Source organism: Ornithodoros turicata, chromosome 5 (assembly GCF_037126465.1).
Source record: "Ornithodoros turicata isolate Travis chromosome 5, ASM3712646v1, whole genome shotgun sequence".
In the NCBI taxonomy this organism is placed as follows: Eukaryota; Metazoa; Arthropoda; class Arachnida; order Ixodida; family Argasidae; genus Ornithodoros; species Ornithodoros turicata.
The window spans coordinates 10,261,425-10,280,729 of NC_088205.1; the positions used below are offsets into that span (position 1 = coordinate 10,261,425).

The following is a 19,305-nucleotide window of genomic DNA, read 5'->3' on the forward strand; positions in this document are numbered from 1 at the left end:
ATTGAAAAGAAGTTCATTATTTCATTCCCAACATCACCACCAGCAATAGGGTAGAGTCATCCTCTTAAATTAAAGTTGGTGTTGTTCTTGTCATACAACAACAACAACAAATGAAGAGGTGATGATGACATGGGATGTTTCCCCGTGGTAGCCACAGGACACTACCCCATTTCACAGTGGTTAATTTGAGAGGATGAATTATGGTGAGAATGAAGCGACGACAGGTCGGTGTTCTTGTCATAGAAAGCTGACCGTTAGTCTGTTTTTCATACTAACCTTCTCTCTTTCGCTCGTTCCATCTGTCCTCTTTCGATTTGTAGGAATGGATCTGGATATGTAAGACCGGATGTTTGATTCGATTTGGGTAGAATGCATCTCGATCTGCAAAAATTCATGCGAAACTCGATCGCATATGGATACGGGATCTGGATCTGTGAGAATGAATGTGGAATTCGATCCTGATGCAGCAGATATGGAACTATATAAATTGTTGTGGAATTCGACCAGGATGGAACTGTTCTGCATCTCTGATAATGGATGTGAAATTCAGTCTGGATGGAATATATCACGATCTGTTAGAATAGATGAGGAATTCGATGAGGATGGAAGGTATCTCTATATCCATGAATAAATGTGAAACTCGATCTGGATGAGGGGATCTGGATCTGTGAAAATGGATGTGAAATTCGACATGAACACCGCAATGAATGGGTACGAATGGAATGGATTTTGATTTGAAATGAGGCCAGATCGAAAATAATCAGCTGGGAGAAGGGAGCCGACGGATGTTTAGTATGCGTCCCGGGTTCGAGTCCAGGGGGAGCTGCGTCCACATCTATATGAGAAGTCTGTGTTTAAACCGACAGACAGCACAACCGGTTCGAACCTACCACCTCACAATGCTTAGCGTGATCTTGAAGGTACCAGCACCAAGTGGATCCAGCGTGCACTCTGACACACGCCTAATCGGAACGATTAGCCGAAGTTTAGAGCCACAGAGCACCGACCCGAATGTGGCCCACAAACGCGTTTTGAAGTAGCCAGTTCTGACTTGGTCGGGACTAACCTCTCCTCCGTATTTTGCTTTCTTTTTCCAATGCAAACCAATCCAACGCCACAGTGTCCTCGTTGTGCAAGCATTACGAAGAACATAAATATGGACATACACGCACAACATGTTCCGCCCTATTTATAGAGATGAAAGCTTCGCGTAAAGGTTGCACTTGTATAAGTGAGTACGTAAACAGCGTTGTGTCCTACACGATACCCCCCTATGCTATCCGCCTACACGCTTGCGCTTCGAACACTCATATCGACAGGCATCGTTACAGAAAGACGTTAAAATGCAATGGCTTTTCCTTGCTTTTGCGCGCACTCATGAAAGCCGAAACACCAAATGAGCCTTCCGCCTTATGGAGGGAAAGGGTGATTACGACCCGCTCTTTGTGCTCTTCATAGCTACGTTAATGGCGGCGTTACTCCTCATTCTCTTCCGGGGAAGGGTATGGACGTAGATGCAACAATGTGTCCGCGGATATGGAAAGTCGTTATTCCAACCAACGTGTAGGGTTTAGGATGTGAGAATGAGATACTTTATCTCGGTGTTATTTTTAGTTCCTAATAGAACGTATGTGTAGGGATTTCTGTGTTGTACTCGGCGTTCTGCACTCGATTGCTGATGTTAGTGCTGTGTGGAAAGGCGCACGACTTAAGTAAGTGGTGATAGGTCACTTTGTTCTTGAGTTTTTTTTTACTAATCAACAATATAAATAATGTTGTATTGATGTACGAGTACTCATCAGGAGACAACCAAGCGGCAGATTTTTTAGTAGTCTTATGCGCCGGCGCATTAGGTCCAGCCATTGGTGAGTTACCGAATGACCGGATTTCGGCATCGCTCTTAAAAGTCCCAAAGCGCAGATCATAGTCTCACAGTCTTGAGAATGCGAGAGATTAGAGAGAGGGAGAGAGTCCTGAGATAGGAGTGCAAGCACAACAACAACAACAACAACAACAAAACATCAAATAAAAATAATAAAGAGAAGAGAAAGAATCGTCTTGATAGTCCTTAATGAATGTTTACGTATACTCTGGTACTGTCCGAGAATAAATGAACATTTTATAACTAATGTACTGCCATACGTATAAAACGTATTTCGTTGTTTTTAAGCGTTGAGAGAGGTCAGCCGTGGTCGTGGACACGATGGCGCGCAAGGTTATCCCGAATATCATACGCATATCAAGGACAACAAATCGCCTTTTGACGTCCGTGCACTTAAATTTCTCGTCCATATCTTTTAGCTACCTTCTCGAGTGATGTTTAACTCTTACACGGGAGTAACAGTATACTATAACTAGGGCCTGACTTTTTAGGGTTAAACCCGTATCCGCCCGATATTTACCCCCCGAACGAAATCTGTAAAATCGAAATCGGGTTTAGCCCGAATCTACCCGAAAACATCCGGGTCGCGTGGCACACTCATTAGCGTGCATTAAAATAAAGTTTGATAACATTGCTAAACATTAGTTCCATGTTAAGACGAATTTTTATTAACCAAAAAAAAAATCACCTGAATACACCCGAATTCCTGACGACAGAATATGCCGTAGCGGGATTTAACCCGAATACACCCGAATTTTCAAATGAAAAATATCACCCGATATTTACCCCCCGAATTTGGCCAAAAATAAAACCCGAAAAAGTCAAGCCCTAACTATAACCTAGCTCAAGTACAAAGCACTGCGTAACATTCTCTCAACAAGACCTTCGTCTTCTTGCGGAGTTCCTGCGCTCCACCGGTCTGGCGACGGATCTCTGAAAGTGCTCCCCCCCGCTCCCCTCACTGGTCCCCAGTGAGCAATAGGGCAGTATACCGCCACAGCGTCAGTGAATCGCTCACCTCATCATCATGCAATGTATGTGCGTGTTTTTTTTCATCAGTCTCATTCCCTCTCGAATTCACAGAGGGCGTTCATTTAGCAACCACGCAAGGTCAGCCTTTAACCAAACAGGAAACACAGAATTTTAATCTAGCGATGCAACGGCTCCGTGCCCTTCCTTCTTTCTTCAACGCACGCTGGCTTCGCGCACCAACGAGCATTCAGTCGGAAACCACTACCCGCAAGAGTAACAAGAGTAACAAACACACGAGGTAAAAACAAAAATGAAAAAAAGAGAGAGAGAGAGAGAAAGAGGAGCGACTGCGCTTTCCGGCACGGCCCGCAAATATAACTCCGGAACCGTCTTCGAGTTTGCTTTTCTCATTTTTTCCGCCCCTTCCTTTATTTTGTTTTCGAAACATCTGTATGTCCTTTGCGAAAACCATGAGCATCCTGTGTCCCAGTTTTTTTTTTTTTTTTTTTGTTCTTCGTTGTGGTCTTGGTATCATCGTTATTATTTGCTAGGTTCTCTCTATCAGAAGAAACGCTATAAAATGATTGGACACGAAACGAGGAATTCGCAGAAATGAAGGCAAAACGTTTTTTTTTTTTTTGTAGAACCCGTCTGATGGTCCGTTTGAAAGTTGGTTTCTGAAGTTGGAAACCTATCATCATCAGAGGACGAGTAGAGTGGGTCTGGGTACCGCCTCGGGCGCGTGGTCGCCTCTGGCCCATCTGTCTATCGATCCTTTCAGAGAAAGATACAGGGTTCTGAATGGTTTTGAATTGGATCATAAAGAAGAAAAAAAGAAGAACCTGTGAAATGTGAAATACACCGAAATGCAGTAAGGTTTGATGTCCATAGAGCAACGCTTTCTCTTTTCCTTGCTTTCGTGGTGGTAGTTTTCTGGCTTTCTCCCTGTCAGACTGGGGTTACAGGTTCAGTTGGGAATCAAAAGTGTCTGGAGCATCTGATTATTTTTTGTCCCGCTGTCGGTGTGCAATTGTACTCATAGTTTGAATCTCAACTTTCAATCAACAGCATACAACAACGTAGGTTCTTTTCTTTTAGTAGATATTCTATGCGGCAACATATGGAGCAATGGTGTTCAAGCTATTCTGGTCAAAAAGTGAAGAAATCTAGCGATCCGGTGGAGGCCGATTGAAGGAAAAGCATCACGTGCGCTGCCGGCGGAGTCATTCCAATAATCATTTACACTAATGGCCACTGGAGCTCTCAAGCGCCATTAACAATACGCCACCTCCGCACGGCTCAGCGACGCGGCTCCTTGCGAGGTGCATCGGTTCGTCCATCTACATGAGGTTTACAGTGACGGGTAAGGGACGCGTCTACAGTGACGGAAAACGTAATAAAAAAGACATATAAATATACCGATTCAACATACACTTTTTTACGACTGCGGTGTCGAGAGCAGAAGAGTAAATTTTCGTATGCAGCCACGTGTAATAGCCCCAGGAACTGTCGTCCTGAAGTTTCATGACCTTTCATTAAATTTGTTGCTGTTTTCTTTTGCACTATTGTGTTCAGTGCTTTTTTTTAATTCCGTGTTAGCGCCGCGAAGCAACTGTGGCTATGACCGGCGTACAGATGTGGACAGGTGTAGAGAGGACAGGAGGAGTTCGGTGCTTAGCTGTTCGCTGAACCCGTGGCCACCAATGGCGCTCTTCGAAGACTCTTGAGTGCCTCAATGGAGTTTAAGAAACCTCCATTGCGTTGAGGAGCATGCGAACCAATGGTAATTCAAAATGGTCGTGTAGCCGCTGTCAATCGTCATTCGGTTCAGTCGTCATCAATTTCAATGACCATTAAAATGCCTGTTTGACTGCGGTAGTAGTCCATTTGTCGCAACACAGCCGCAATCGTGCGAGGTACAGCATCACGAAACTGTTAGGTCCTCCTTCGTCCGACAAGGCGCTAAGGGCAGTTGAAGACTTTTTGCATGCAACCGGGCTTATGGACATCCTATGACACGGTGAATGTGTGATGTGTCCTGTGTGCCCCCGGCGACTCCGCCACTTTACTCTCACTTGGGCGCAGCTCTTGAACTTTTGACCTACATGTTGAACTCCATTATCATCTCTGTTCGTCTCTGAACATCATCCCTTTGTGTTTTCATCATCTCATCATCGGTTTGAACTTTCTGTATTAAGTGTACTGGGGTAGCCAGTTTTACTTCGTCGAAACTAACATCCCTAAATGCTATGCTAATCCCTAAGATGCTCTAAAAAAAGAAAAGAAAGAACGACGTGAGAGAGAGAAGTGGGGGGGGGGGGGTGAAAAAGAAGTCGCGCGTCACGTGAGGACGACTTCAAGAAGTGTGGCAAGATATTGTGTAAAACTTCGTGGCAGCGATAGCACTGGCTTCGCGCAAGGAAAATTGGGCTAGGTTTTTCCACTTTTATGTCCGACGCTTTGCCCTGTCTACCTCCTTTTTTTTGATAGCATTAGGAGCTGTTTCAAGGAAAGACATATTGTAAAAATAAGAAGGAGACGGGCTCGAAATTGGATTTTCCAAAGGCTGTGTTAGTCTCCTCTGGTACTGTGCAGCGTCCTTTCCAACTCCACGTCCGTTGCTGGGAATAATGAGATATATTTGATTGCATTTAACCTTTTATTACATAACTCCGCTTTTGTGCCTTGCCACATTTTTATCCGACGTTCGTTTGAACGTGGTTTTTATTCTTGCGACGGCTGCAGTTTGCAACCATTATAAAAAAAGGAAGTTAGAGGAAGGCGGATAGAAATGGAGTATTTTGCTTTTATATGACACGTTATACGACTAGAGTTCATGCGGTAATTGAGGTAGTCCTTTAGAAAGGTGCGAGGGAAAGATTCAGCGTGACGTTGTAGAGGACGGAGAGCACGTACTGCTCGGGTACTCAGGCACTCCGCAGGTTCCTAGAAGTAATGCTGACTTCTGTGGACGCCCGATCTTTTGACGTTGCGAAAATCCTGAGTCTCCAGCCATCATCAAGCTCCTGCTTTGAAAGAGCTCCAACTTTGGCATAAAGAAACCCCGCTACTACTAATAAATACTACTAAATATTTTATGTCCTTTCGACACGCAGCAAGTGTTTCTCACCGGCTGAACTGTGACCTACCCCGCTTGTCAGTACTTCATTTTTTTCTTTTCCGTTGTTTTGTGCTTATCCCCCCTTTCTCTCTTTTAATCAACTCTGTGTAGTTGCACTGAGGTACCCAGTTCGACTTTGTCGCGACTTACGTGCCCCAATTTGTTTGTTCATCATCATCGGTCAGATGAACAATGCTCGTAAGATCCGTAAGATGTTGGGCGTTTGCTATTGAGTATGGGCTTCAATAAACAATCGTGAAAATAAAAATAATTTATTTCGCAATCGCCTTCCTGCGGCACATCCGGTTGGTTCTCTGGCATTCAGTTCACACTATTGTGCTTCGTTTTAAAAATTGCTCTGTTTACCCAAACTAGTGCCTAGACCACGATGTAAGTGCATGCGAAACGAGCACCGGACACTCATGATTCCCGAGCCACATGCACACCAGACTGCGATGAACATCCTGATGGTGCCGAATGACAAATAACTATAGTCTAAAGATAGTCTTTCTTTCAATCATCATCATCATAAACAGAGTTGGTCAGGGGGTCTGATTTGATTCACTATAGACAAGAGCCAAAATCACTCCGCCAAAAATTGTGACAAGTGTCATGGCCAAGCGTGTTAAGGCCCGTTGGTGGTAGCCAAGGTCGTGCTCAAGACTGGGAGGTGGTGGGTTCGAATCCCACCACCGGCTGTGCTGTCTGAGGTTTCGCGTGGGTTTTCTGAAGGCTTTCCATACGAATGTCGGCACAGTTGCCCCAGAGGTCGGCCTAGGACGTGTACTAAACCCCCCTGTCTTTCACTCCTTCCTGCTGTCCTCTCTCCATCTGTGCACATCTGTACGCAGCTCATAGCCATAGTTGTTTCGAGGTTTAACAGATGCCGCTTGCGTCGCCCCGTCGTATGAATGTGTGTATGAGTGAGAAAACATGTAAGAATGAAAGTCGATTGAGTGAGTAAGTGAGTGGATGTGGTTTGTCCCTTCACATGACACAACCTTGGAAGCCATTGGGGAGGCGTGTTAGCTTAGCACTACAGCTTAGCTTAGCTTCGTGGCACTACAGCGTTAAAGTTCTAGCCTATGCTGATGACGTTGCCTTTTTCTGTGGTTCTGTAGCGCGGTGTAAGATAAAGATAAGAGGTGATAACACTCTCTTGTCTCGCCATGCGAAGGTGGCGTCCAGATAATGTTCGCTTTCCAGGCTCCCTCGCCTGATCGCCACCTGACGGTGCGCAAGCTGCAGCACATGCGCACAGCTGCATAGCTGCACGGTGCGCATAGCTCCCGAGGCCAAGAGCAGAAGACATTCGCTTGCAACGCCAAGAAAGGCATAGGTAACCTTTGGCGGTCCTGTCAGTCCTACTGCCCGCCGAGAGATGGCGATCAGGCGAGGGGGCCTGGAAAGCGAACATTATCTGGACGCTCCGCTGGCATGGGTGTCATCACCTCTTATCTTTATCTTACACCGCGTTCTGTAGGCAAAGTGTCACGCGTGTTAGCACATGTCCGCAAGTTCTGCTTGGCTCCTGGTGCGCGTGTCAGCTGGTCCAAAAGCTCTGGTTCTTGGTTAGGAATGTCACAGAGCTCCCTACCCAGTTGGCTGCTTTTGTCCTGGTCTAGGTCCCCTTCTGTCTACCTTGGCGTTCCTCTGGACCAGGTTCGATCCCTATCGAGTTTCTAGCTGTCGCGTGTCGCTACGCCGCGGCAGTGCGTCCGACTCTGGGGTCCGCTCGAACTGTCGGTCTTCGCTCGGTCTTTTGTGTGCAATGCGAGGAGGGCTTCGCGCATTGGATATTTTCTGAAAGTGTGGGAGGATACCTATAAACAAGATTCACTGAGTTTTCGCTACCTTCGTTTGGAACTCGCAATACGAAAGGACACGGCGTGAGAATTTCTTTCATGACCCCCTCCAATGGGGTGGGTCTTCACTTGGTTCACCTTTTTGTCCATCAGCTTGTGTGGCGAGTCTGTTTTCTCCGCGATGAGACTCATTCATTCCCGAGACACTGTATTTCTACTTTTCTACTTTTTTTTTAAAGGATGACCTACGTGGGATAGTTGTATCCACAGTGTAGACACACCGCTGTACATATCAGGAATCTACAAGGAAGTTGTTTACACTATACACTTTTCGTACGAGTTGTTGTCGTACGAGATCAGTTTCCATGCCTCGCGTCGGTCCCTGTATTGGGATGTTGTTGACTCTTTTCCTCCCTCTTTTCTACCGGCAACTGTTCGACTCGGGTCCCGGGGAGGATGTGCTCGTGCGAGTGAGGAAGGTGCCTGCAGAAGCTAAGGTGAATGACTTTTTCTTCCAGCTATACACACGTACATTTCCTGTGCGCGCTTGGCTGCGAGAACGGGGTTTCTTCGTGGCTTTCAGTAACTACAACTGCATGCTCTGCCCAGAGGAGGAAACTATCGAGCATGCTTTTTCTGTCATGCAGGGAAGCTTTCTTTTTCTGCGACGTGTTCCAGCGTGCTTTCAAAAAGAACATCTACTTGAGTGCGCCGGCTATTCGGTACCTCCCGATCCGACCAGGAGGCGAGCTCCCGTGGGACGTACTTATTTTGTTACGCTTGTACTCGTTGTCGATATCTCGTCGTATTAGAGACCGCAATGATCTTCCAGTCGGTTCCTGGCCTTTCTTCAAGAGCTACGTGACGTCGCTATCTAGGTTTCTCCTCTCCCGACTAGGTAGTGTGCATGACCCTGTATTCATGGACTGATCCTGGTCCTCAAATCACACCCACACTTTTGTACATACTTCATCACAAGTATGTATATTCTTGTGCCATTCTTAATCTTCCTAATCACATACTGCATCTTCCATTGTAAAGGACACCTACGTCTTGAACTATAACAATGTGAAATAAAACGTTATGGAAGAAAAAAAAAAGTTAGCTGAATTGGTAGAGCCCTGGGGCGGTAATCCAGATGACGTAGGTGTTATTCCTGCAGCTGGCTAACCTTTTCAGTGATTTCCTTCTCTCTTCGTTTACCAAGGAACTGTCAAGGTTTATGACACATGCTGTGCTGTTCCGCATGCAGACAGGGCGTGTTCTGCGTGCACCGCCTTTGATATTTCACCGTCTCACCCAGTTTTCCGTTGCTACAAACTCCACGATGATAAACCTGAGCTGTGGTCAAACTCATCATGGAAGCAGTCAACACCAATCTCCCAAATGCATCGCACTTGACTACAGAAATACCTGCATGTAACTCCGTGAGCTGCCTGATCCAAATTACAGAAATCGAAAGAATCCTCACGCCGTGACGATGCATGGCGGATATATTTGTTTATATGCAGTATTGCCACAAAAACAAACAAACAAAAGAAACACACGATATGCAGATATCATTCTTCCTAGCGTGAGGGCTGCGTAAAACCATAAGTACTACCTGCAATTTAACTGGAATCGACCAATTCTTGAGATAATATGAATAATTTCTTCTCGATTATTAGTGCTCAGCTGATCATTTTAATGAGTACACCGTCATTAAAAAACCATACCAGTAAATGGAATCCTTCCACCGGCTGCGCTGTCTGAAGTTTTCCCCGGATTTTCCCAATATTTTCCAGACGAATGTCGGCACAGTTGCCCATGAAGTCTGCCCAGGACGCATACTAATCCCCCCTGTCCCCTACTCCTTCCTGCTGTCCTCTCTCCATCTGTCCACGTCTGTACGCCGCTCATAGCCACAGTTGCTTCGCGGCGCTAACACGGAGTAAAATAAAAAAGTAAACCGAAGTGGCAACTGATTTCCACGGAGCGAAGAACTCCGGGAAAACAAGTGACGTCTAACGAACTGTCTCTCTGATGTTTTTGTTTCGCACTAACCACACGGCCATAAGAGTTCTAAGCAATCATCCGCCAACAGGTGCACCTAACGACGCGTCTTACATCCGCGCGGTTCGCGTCAAGCTAACTAGCATCCCTGAATCGCCGAAAATTATTTCTCCCTTCCTCCTGGGACACCAGCTAGTTTGCCTCGAACGCGTGTTTTAGTGCACCGTAAACCGCGGCACGCTTTTATAATCGCACAAGTCGTAATTACCTTAGCTGCGTCTCGACAAAACCTTGCGCTGACATTAACTCCTATTGTGTTCCCACCGCGCGCGCGCGCGCGCGTCGCAAAAACCGTGCATACGAAGCAGCTCACGATAAAGCCATCTGTTGTGTAGTCGTCCTCCGCTTTTCAAAGACGAGAGAGGGAAATGGGAAACTGTAAAAGGTAATTCTATGCCGTCGCTGCGACGCAATCTATAATGCCGCTAGGGTTTTCATATGCGTCGTTTAGACCAGGACACGCGACGCGCTGCGGCTTTTGCCGTGTTCCCTTTAAGCTTTTATGACTTCCGAAGCCAAGTCACGATAATGGAGACTCGGGAGTCACTCTCATTCTGCTTCGTCTTAAAGGCAGCGTATCCATATCACACTATATTCCGCTTATGCTTCTACTTCTACCGCGTGCAAGAAAGAATCGATGGGGTGCTTCGCGTGCGGCAGAATTTTGGGGCGTCGTAAAACCCTGTTCTACATAAATACTCGTTCTTTTTCCTTCTTCTTCTTCTCTAAACTCGATGCTCGAACAGGTAAATGACGTGAGCGTTAGCCTCTTTGTCTTTTCGCGTGGAATAGTAATTTTGATGTTGCAATCGGTTACTGGACGGTTAGCCTATGCTGCTGTTGGTCGATGGTTTTGTTTTAAGGGGGTTTCTTTTCTTTATTGATGTAAAAATATGTATATAATATCAATTAATCAAAATACAAAAAGAAAATCTAAATAAATAAGCTATCAATAAACTTAGTTTTTATATAAATTTACTTGGTGTTTCACTTAAAGTGCTAAAAAAATTCTAACTGGCGACGTATACTAGCCGGAGGATTGTGGGACTTTTGGCAATTACCCTCTGGAAACTTTTGCAACCATTGAGGAAGGCTTTGGACAGTTTTTAATTGCGGAAAATTTATTATTGTCAATTGAACTTTGAAAATTGCCAAGCGAACTGCACGTTTCCTTTGTTCTTTTTTTTACACAGAAATATGAAGTCCGCCACGGATAACCGTAGACCTAACGAAAACTATGCACAGTACCGCAACAGAAATAGTCGAAAAAATTTGTGAGAATTACGCATTAGCTCCGCCTGATTGATTTTCGCGAAGAAGTGCGCGCGAAATGTGCGTCTAGAGGAGGAAGTGTAGTTGTGCCTTCATTTCTTTTGCCTTCTTTACTATAAGACGGTTGTTTTGTTGTCGTTGTGCTAAGACGGTTGTCACCAGCATCAAGGTCAAAGCGAGGAAAATAAAGGTAAAACAAGAGGCGAGAACACTTCCTCCTCTTCCCACATCTTCCGTGCGCTCTTCTTTGCGACAATCAAGCAGGCGGGGCTAAAGCAGAATATTTTTCAAATTCTTTCTGTTGCGACTTTTTCAGTTGCTTTGGGTTGCTTTGAGTCTTTCAGACAGACTCTTTCAGTTGCGATACCCTGCATAGTTTTTGTTGGGTCTGTGGTTATCTGTGGACGACGTGGAGGCGATGGCGTGCTGTTTCACCCCCTCACATTGGGGGTGAAGGAAAGACGCGTCTCCGAAGGTGCGCAATGAACAAAATAAAGAAAAAACATGGCGTTTCCTCATGATTTTTTTTTGCGGACGATCTATCGAATGGATTTTTGTTCTGGAAACCGCTACGATATCAGGTGACCGAAGGGAGCAGATGTTCGCATTGGGACAACTTCGTAGCTTTTATAATTAAGAAGTTAATTAACGATTTTTAGGTAATTATTCATTCGATGACTGAGCAACAGCTCGCCAAGGACGTCACCGACTCAGAGATGATAGAAGTGAAAACAGGATGTCTATAGCCCTTATAGTTTTTAATGAAAAATTTAAAAAAGACACCTGTATAATGAAATGCGGACAGTGTGCTTTCCTTTAGACAGGAGATCGGGTGGATGTCTTTCATGTTGTATTTTTTTAGAGCGGATGGGGCTGCAGTTATAATTCTTCGTTATTTTATATGTTTCATCAGCAACTATTGTACAGTGTTCCTGGTACGGTGCCTCAAAACAATGCGTTATTGCTCTTGGTAATACACAGCTTGCAACTGGTAGATTTCTCCTTGTCTCTGTAACGTTTACCTGTACAGGTACATCAACCACATGTGGCCCCGCTGCAAAAAGAAACGCGCCTGGTGATATCCTTCACAGGTACCCAAGCATAGTTCGTCCATTCGCTGATGTCCTTGAGTTTGAACAGGGGGAGGGGGTGGGGGGCTTGCAGTGGAACTGGAAAGAGGTCCTGAAAGCCACTTTGGGTAATATAGTAATTGGAGAGGACACGGTGAACTATTTGATCTCCTAAAGGTCATGACAGAGACACGCACGGTGTTCCATTATGGCATTCCAGAAAAAATGCCACGGGGTAGCTTCATAGCGGCATGTCTCTTAACCTAAGCAATGGGGTCATCGCTTCTTTCGAAGTACACATCACACTGCACGAAGACCCTCGAGCATAGCAGTAAGAACGACCGGCGACAGTCGATGACCACAGTATGAGTTTCATATATCCCTCTAATCTGCACGCGTTATGCTTGCAAGAACTCGTAATAACAGTGTAGCACAATTTGTGACATATCCAAGTAACTTTGTACCGCAAGTTGTTTGAGTATGACTCTATATTATCTCCAGGAGGAATGCACAGCGGAAACATCGTGGCGTTTTTACTGCGTCCAGGCGCAATTCACGCTTTCCGCCTTTCTGTCTCCCAAGGTTTTCCGGGGAAGCTTTGAAACTTGATATTTGAAACGCTGCCTTTGATGTTTTGGAAGCTGTTACGGTAGCCAACGACGCAACAGTACTCAGAGGCCTATGCCGGTCGGCGTTGCCAGAGGCAACAGGCCTACGCCGGTCTATGAATACTTCCATATTTCTACCTTGTGATTGAACGGAGACTTCGTTACGTGGTTTCTCCAGTCTCTCCACTTCTTCCCTGCGCACAGATAAACTGTCTTAGCGTATGGGCGTCGACCTCACTACTCTGACGTCAGAGCTTGACGCGCGAGCGTGTTCCGAGCTATATATCTTTCAGGGTACGACACGTAGATTTTTTGTCGTTGTTTCTTTAGTGTTCACTCGTGCAGTAGAACGCGTGACTAGTGTGGTGAACCGCATATATCGAAGCGCACAACTTTTTCAACCGCCTTAATGAAAATAAGATGTAGTACGTGACGTGTACGTGCTATGCTATCTTGACGCTTTTGGGGCACTTGATCCTTACATCATAGCCGACGTGCTCTGGATGCTCTGGTATCCTTTCTAAAAGATGTCGGGGGTGAATAATGTATTTGGACTCGTTGTGTTGTTTTGCTTTTTGATTCTCTTCTTCTTAAGTGACGTAAGTCAGTCTTCTCGCAGTCACTTTGTCCCCAGAGCCGCATACACAGCCTTCTAGATTATTATTATTATTCTTTTTTCTTCGTTGCCTTTCGTGGGTAGGCAGCACCCAGATATAAGTGTTATGGAGTTATCGGCATTCATGTTGATGTAAGCTACGTCTCCATGTTCTTCACGTAGAATTCATTTATTGACTGGTAAAAGAAAAAGAAAAGGAGATGTTAGGCAAAAGCCATTCGGGAGTGGCTACTCCAGGACGCGTTATATCGGACCCGTTATATGTAAAACAAATGATGATATAGCACTGACGTCTTACCAATACCGATTGTTTGTGTGGCGGACGCTTAAGAAATTCCATGAGACGTTTTAGCGTTGCGGCTTGGTGTAGGGTTATAATAAGGGAACTATTTTAATGAACTTAATCATCTACATGTAATTAACACATTATTTTAAATTATAAGCCACCACATTCTACTGTCAAACCCTCCCAGGCGTCCTCAACATAAAGATCTCGCCATGAAGACAACTTTATTGTGATGCTGATGATGAGGGCAATTGAGGTGTTCCATCGCCATCACCATATTTCTAGTTTCAAGCTTATCTTTGTTTCCAGTACAATACAATGTATTCCAGGTTCCACCAAAAAGGCAGTCACATACTCATTGACCTTTCTCTGTCCCCCCCCCCCCCTCTTTCTCTCTTTGTTCAGGGGCATCGCTGAGCGTCGAAGGTCCTCGATTCGTCCGTGAGCCCCCAGCTCGGGTACACTTCCACAACAGCACCGGTGTAGTAATACCATGTACGGCACGTGGCCATCCTAACCCCGATGTTCGATGGATCTCCCTGGACGACGGGCGCCAAGTGACTGACGTCCATGGACTTCGCCTTGTACAGTCGGATGGAGCGCTTGTCTTTCAGCCATTCCGAGCGGACCAGTATCGACAAGACGTTCATACTGCGTCGTACAGGTGCCTGGCATCCAACCGGGTTGGGACCATCGGTAGCAGAGACGTGCATGTGATGGCTGGTAAGTTGGCAACGTGTTCTTTAATAATCATTAGGAGTACATTTACAGGTAAGGTGTAAGTGAGCCTATTTGTGTGGCGACATGCTGAACGTGACGCAGGGTAGTACTGCGGATAATTTGGACCACCTGGAGTCCTTTTGACGTGCGCAACGTGTCCTTTCTTTTCAATCAGTAGTTGAGTTCCGTATGCAGGAGTGGTTTACGGGATGTCCCCCATAACCAGAAAAAAGATAAAATAACTCGCGCAAATGAAACGGGCTCCGTATGTTACATATTCTTAGCAGTCATCCTGCTCAAGTCAGTGATATTTTATTGCGTTGGGCGTGATTAATGAATTAATTCAAGTTAATTATGGACCCTTTCATAGCAATTGTAGATCCAAGTGTCGCTTGGAAATTTGACCAGCGTCTTCAGAAATCCCGGATTCAGTTATTTGCTATCAATTAGATATAAGGCTGTGATTTTTCTCACACCCGATGATCGCCCGAAGATTTTGAAAAATGACGCGGGACAAAGAGTTCTTTCAGGCGTACCGTATGTCAACTTGGTACTCCGCATCCGCATTCCATCCGCATTCCATCCGCATTCCATCCGCATTCCATCCGCATTTCATCCGCATTCCATCCGCATTCCATCCGCATTCCATCCGCATTCCATCCGCATTCCATCCTCGTGCCATCCTCGTGCCATCCTCGTGCCATCCTCGTGCCATCCTCGTGCCATCCTCGTGCCATCCTCGTGCCATCTTCATCCCATTCTCATCCCATTCTCATCCCATTCTCATCCCACCGCATCTGACCCACATTCCATCCACATTGGACAAACATTCGACCCACATTGAATTGAATTGAATTGAACTTTATTTACCATGTACTATTATGTACAATAGTATGTACATTCCATCCACATTCGACCCACATCCCATCCAAGTCACTTCCGCATCCCATCCGCGTCCTATTGCATCCTACCCGCATAAGAAAGGATCGCGTCAATCGGTGCCGACCAGAAAGGTGCCAATCACGTGGTTTGCGGCGCCGCACTGCAATATCGTTGCGAACGCAAATTATACAGCGTAAGTCACAATAACGCTTTCCCGTGTCTCCTCTCATAACGATGATGGTAGGACAAAAAAAAGGAGGTGCGAGTCGGCTTACCACGGGACAAGCTACTCCAGATCTAGTACAGGGAATTAAAAAAAAAATCTAAAGATACGAGACCTCTGCTACGCACTTAACGATGGTGATAAGTGAGCCCTGCGCACCCTCACAATCAATCAGAGGCCATTCGCCCAGCTATGTTCTTGCGGGCTCTATTTTTCGGGTACGTGTACGTTTTTTTGTACCACACAACCCACCACTCTTATTCCTTCCGCTCCCATTATAGACAAGTACAAATGTTTCTCCTGCGAGATCTCAACAGTGTTTACCTTGCATTTCCTCTCCCCCTACTGTAACATCCGAGCACCTCCGTACCTCCGGGCGCTTTACCTCGAGATCGAGAACAAACACTGCGCTGTGTTCCGAAACGAATATCCAAAACAATCTCCCAAGAAACTCTTCTCCCGTCCCAACGTATCTCCTCGAGTTCCCGTTTCGAGCACCATCTAACTAGACTTCTTCAATATACTCCGTCGTACAGTTCTCATTCTTCCCGCTTGCATATCCAGCCAACTTTCGATAAGGTACACATGGGCGAGCCGTAACGCGGTGTGAATCTGGCGTTTTGAGAGCGAGCTCTATCGCATGCACGTCAAAAGCTTCATTGTGTGAGAGGCGCGCGCAGGCGTCGTGTGTTGCTTGTGTGTGTGTGTGTGTGTCTAACGTTAGGCACGCAGCCATTGTTGTGTGCCACGTTGCGCCTTTGCTCAGATAAAGAGGGAGGGAGTGGCGATTTGACGCCAGCGCCAGAAAGGAAGGATGTTGCCGTGCCTGCGTCAATGTCGTCTTGCCGTGTCTTAGAGGATTTGGCTCGTGAGGGTCAACGTCGCACGCGAGCGTGACGGACGCGTCTTTGCCTCTCACTTTTTCCTTCCCCCTCAGTCTTTCTGGTGAAAGAGAAGACGGTACTGTCTTTCATACGGCTTAAATGTGAGGCCATTCGATGTATGTGCCGATGTGTTTTCGATACGAGGACTGTGTTTGACGTCGAAGGGGCTACCGATCTCAGGGTCGGCGTAGGTTCTGTAGTTTTATTTCCGTGCGGCTTATTGGTTATACACGTTTACGACCGCTTTTTGGACCTGTTGGTGCACTGTTGGTGCTTCAACATTTTAAAAGTTAACAGCGTATGGTTAAAAATGTTAAATTAATCGAGACGACCGTATAAGTTTGTGGGAACTTCTCTACCTTCTGTCCATCAAAGTTCCACTCTCGAGGTCGTCCCCGACCCGTTCACCCTCCCGGAGGAAGTACAAACAACATCGTAAGGAACAAAGCAATGGTTTATTTTACCATTCGATGCAGTGGTGGTGGTGGTGATGGTGAGAGGGCTTGCCGTTGTCGGCCTCACGTACGTGGGCAACGTCACGACTGACGCCCTGGGGAAATGTGCGTCCTGGGCCGACTTCTAGGGGAACTGTGCCGACATATGTCTGAAGGCGTCTGAGGAAAACCCAGGAAAAACCCCAGACAGCACAGCCGGCAAACCGCAGGCTGGCTCGGCTCTGTCCCATGACTCAGCTCCTCCTGGGAATGTTCCCGCGCTTTCTTCTTAACGAGTCGTCTTCTTTCGTCTTTTTAACGCGTCAATCCGGCCAATCGCGCCACCCCAGCGCCGTCACGCTATCACGTGTATGGTCCCCCTCCGATTGCGAGTGGCTAATCTAATATGACGCTGCCATACTGACAACCTCTGTTGCTCGAGATAACTCCATTGCGGCCTTGATACAACCTGCCGCGAATCCCGACAAGTTGTAGAAATACACCTCTTAGTAGGCAACATTATTCTTAATTGTGAACTGCAAATAAAGATACCAGCGGCATGGTCGAGTGGGTTGAGGCGTCCCACTTGTTGGTGGTTGCCCAAGGTCGTGCTGAACACTGGGAGGTGGTGGGTTCGAATCCTGCCACTGGTTGTGCTGTCTGAGGTTTGCCTTGATTTTCCGAAGACTTTCCAGACGAATGTCCGCACAGTTCCCCCTGAAGTCGGCCCTGGACGTATACTAACCCCGCTGTCCTCCACTCCTTCCTGCTGTCCTCTCTCCACATGTCCACATCTGCACACCGCTAACAGCCACAGTTGCTTCGCGGCGCTAACACGGAACTAAAAAATAACAAATAAAGCTACTTGCGGATATGATATCGATTAACTAGAGGACAGAGGTCACAAAGCATGTCACTTGGTGTGTCATACAGTATTCTAGCGCGACAATAATCTCTTCAGGACGAAACGATTACAGGCAGAAATGTCGTCTAGTAATAGAGTTAGCATAACGCTTAACATGGGCTTGCGTGGTATTCGTCAAGTTATGACCGTGTTACTTTCACAATGAATCTCGTGCGACATAGGGGTCCGTAACATCGGGTCAATTTTTGAAGAATTCGCATTCACGTTTTCAGCTGAGGGAAACCCACATTACCAGGAGCAATGGGATAGGGTATGGCCCATGGCAGTGAAACTCCCTAATCATAATCAAATAAAGTTGTTGTTTTTCTTTCCTGACGTGTTAGCACGTACAGTAGTCACCTGTCATATCGATAAAGCACGCTTATGGGGGAGAGTTGAGGCTATTGACTTTCTCTGTGCTCCTGTTCAACTTGCCGATCGCTATACATCTTCGTATTTTTCATTACTGTGCCTTACCTTGCCGCTGGCTGTTCCATGGCGATATTATGTCGCTTCAAAAAATCAATTGAGTTTTCTTTGGCCCTCTACGAAACGGGTCTCGTGACGCAGTTTATACTGCAGCACTGCAATTCTCTTGGAACAAACACGTAAAATTGTCTCGGGGCGGAAGAGATGATTACTGTAGTATGCATGTAAGCATAGATTGAGAAGGTACCGGTCAAAAAGAATTCGTTACAAGTTAAGTTACCGTGTGCAAAATGTAACTAAGTTAATTAAGAAAGTTAAAGAAAGTTAAGTTAATTATTAATTAGTTAAGTTAATTAAGAAAGTTACGTTAAAAAAGAACGAGTTACTTCCAAGTTACTTCGGACACAAAATAGCATTACGCAGGTGCAGCGCGTGTGAGCAGTTTAGTTAGACCTGGAGTTGCCTGTGGAGGAGTGCCACACGCTTAGATCGTTTTCGTTTATGTCCAACAATAGACCTCTCCCTGTTTGTAAACAAATGACATCATAGTGTTCGACAGCGCCAAAAATTTGGTAAAATTGAACTACGCTCGAAGCTAGAGGTCAACTAGGTCGCGCCCGAAAGCCACGGTCTTGAGGGGATTACGATATGGTCCCTTAAAGAGACGCGACCCTCGGTCCTGCTTTTCTTTCAATGGGAGGTAGCGAACAAGTGCCCGTTCGTGGAACCCAGCCCTCTCCTTCCTATTTGTTTCGGTTTCAGTCTGTCTACCAATGTCATGATGACGTTTCTCTGGTGGAAGTTTATTTAAACGCTTTGCATCTTACTCCCTGTGGGCGCACAATGGTTCAGCTTCATTTCAATGGCAGCGGTTCTTACTTCCTGAATAAAATGCTGTCATTGATTGAATATCACGTTTTATGGCAAAGAATACCATGAAGGAACCGGAGAGAAACCAAGAAAATATCTGGACCTGAGTGAAAAGAGAGTTAAAAGTAACTTGGAGCTTAACTTAAGTTACTTTGGCAAAGTTACCTGAAAAAGGAACGCGTTCCTCTGAAAGTTACCACGGCGCAAAAGTGCCGAGTTAAATTACAAGTTACCAAAAAAAGGGAACTTAGTAACGGTAACGAGTTACCTCGAAC

At 45.9% G+C, this 19,305-nt stretch overlaps 1 protein-coding gene across 2 annotated transcripts in view; it reads left to right on the forward strand.

The window, feature by feature from the left end:
* The window catches only part of LOC135393990 (cell adhesion molecule Dscam1-like), a 276,267-nt gene that overhangs the window by 45,309 nt on the left and 211,653 nt on the right, over nt 1-19,305 (forward strand). For both annotated transcript variants that reach the window (XM_064624410.1, XM_064624409.1), the window contains exon 2: nt 14,090-14,407. In XM_064624410.1, coding sequence (XP_064480480.1) covers nt 14,090-14,407 — 318 coding nt within the window. The remainder of the gene's footprint in view (nt 1-14,089; nt 14,408-19,305) is intronic.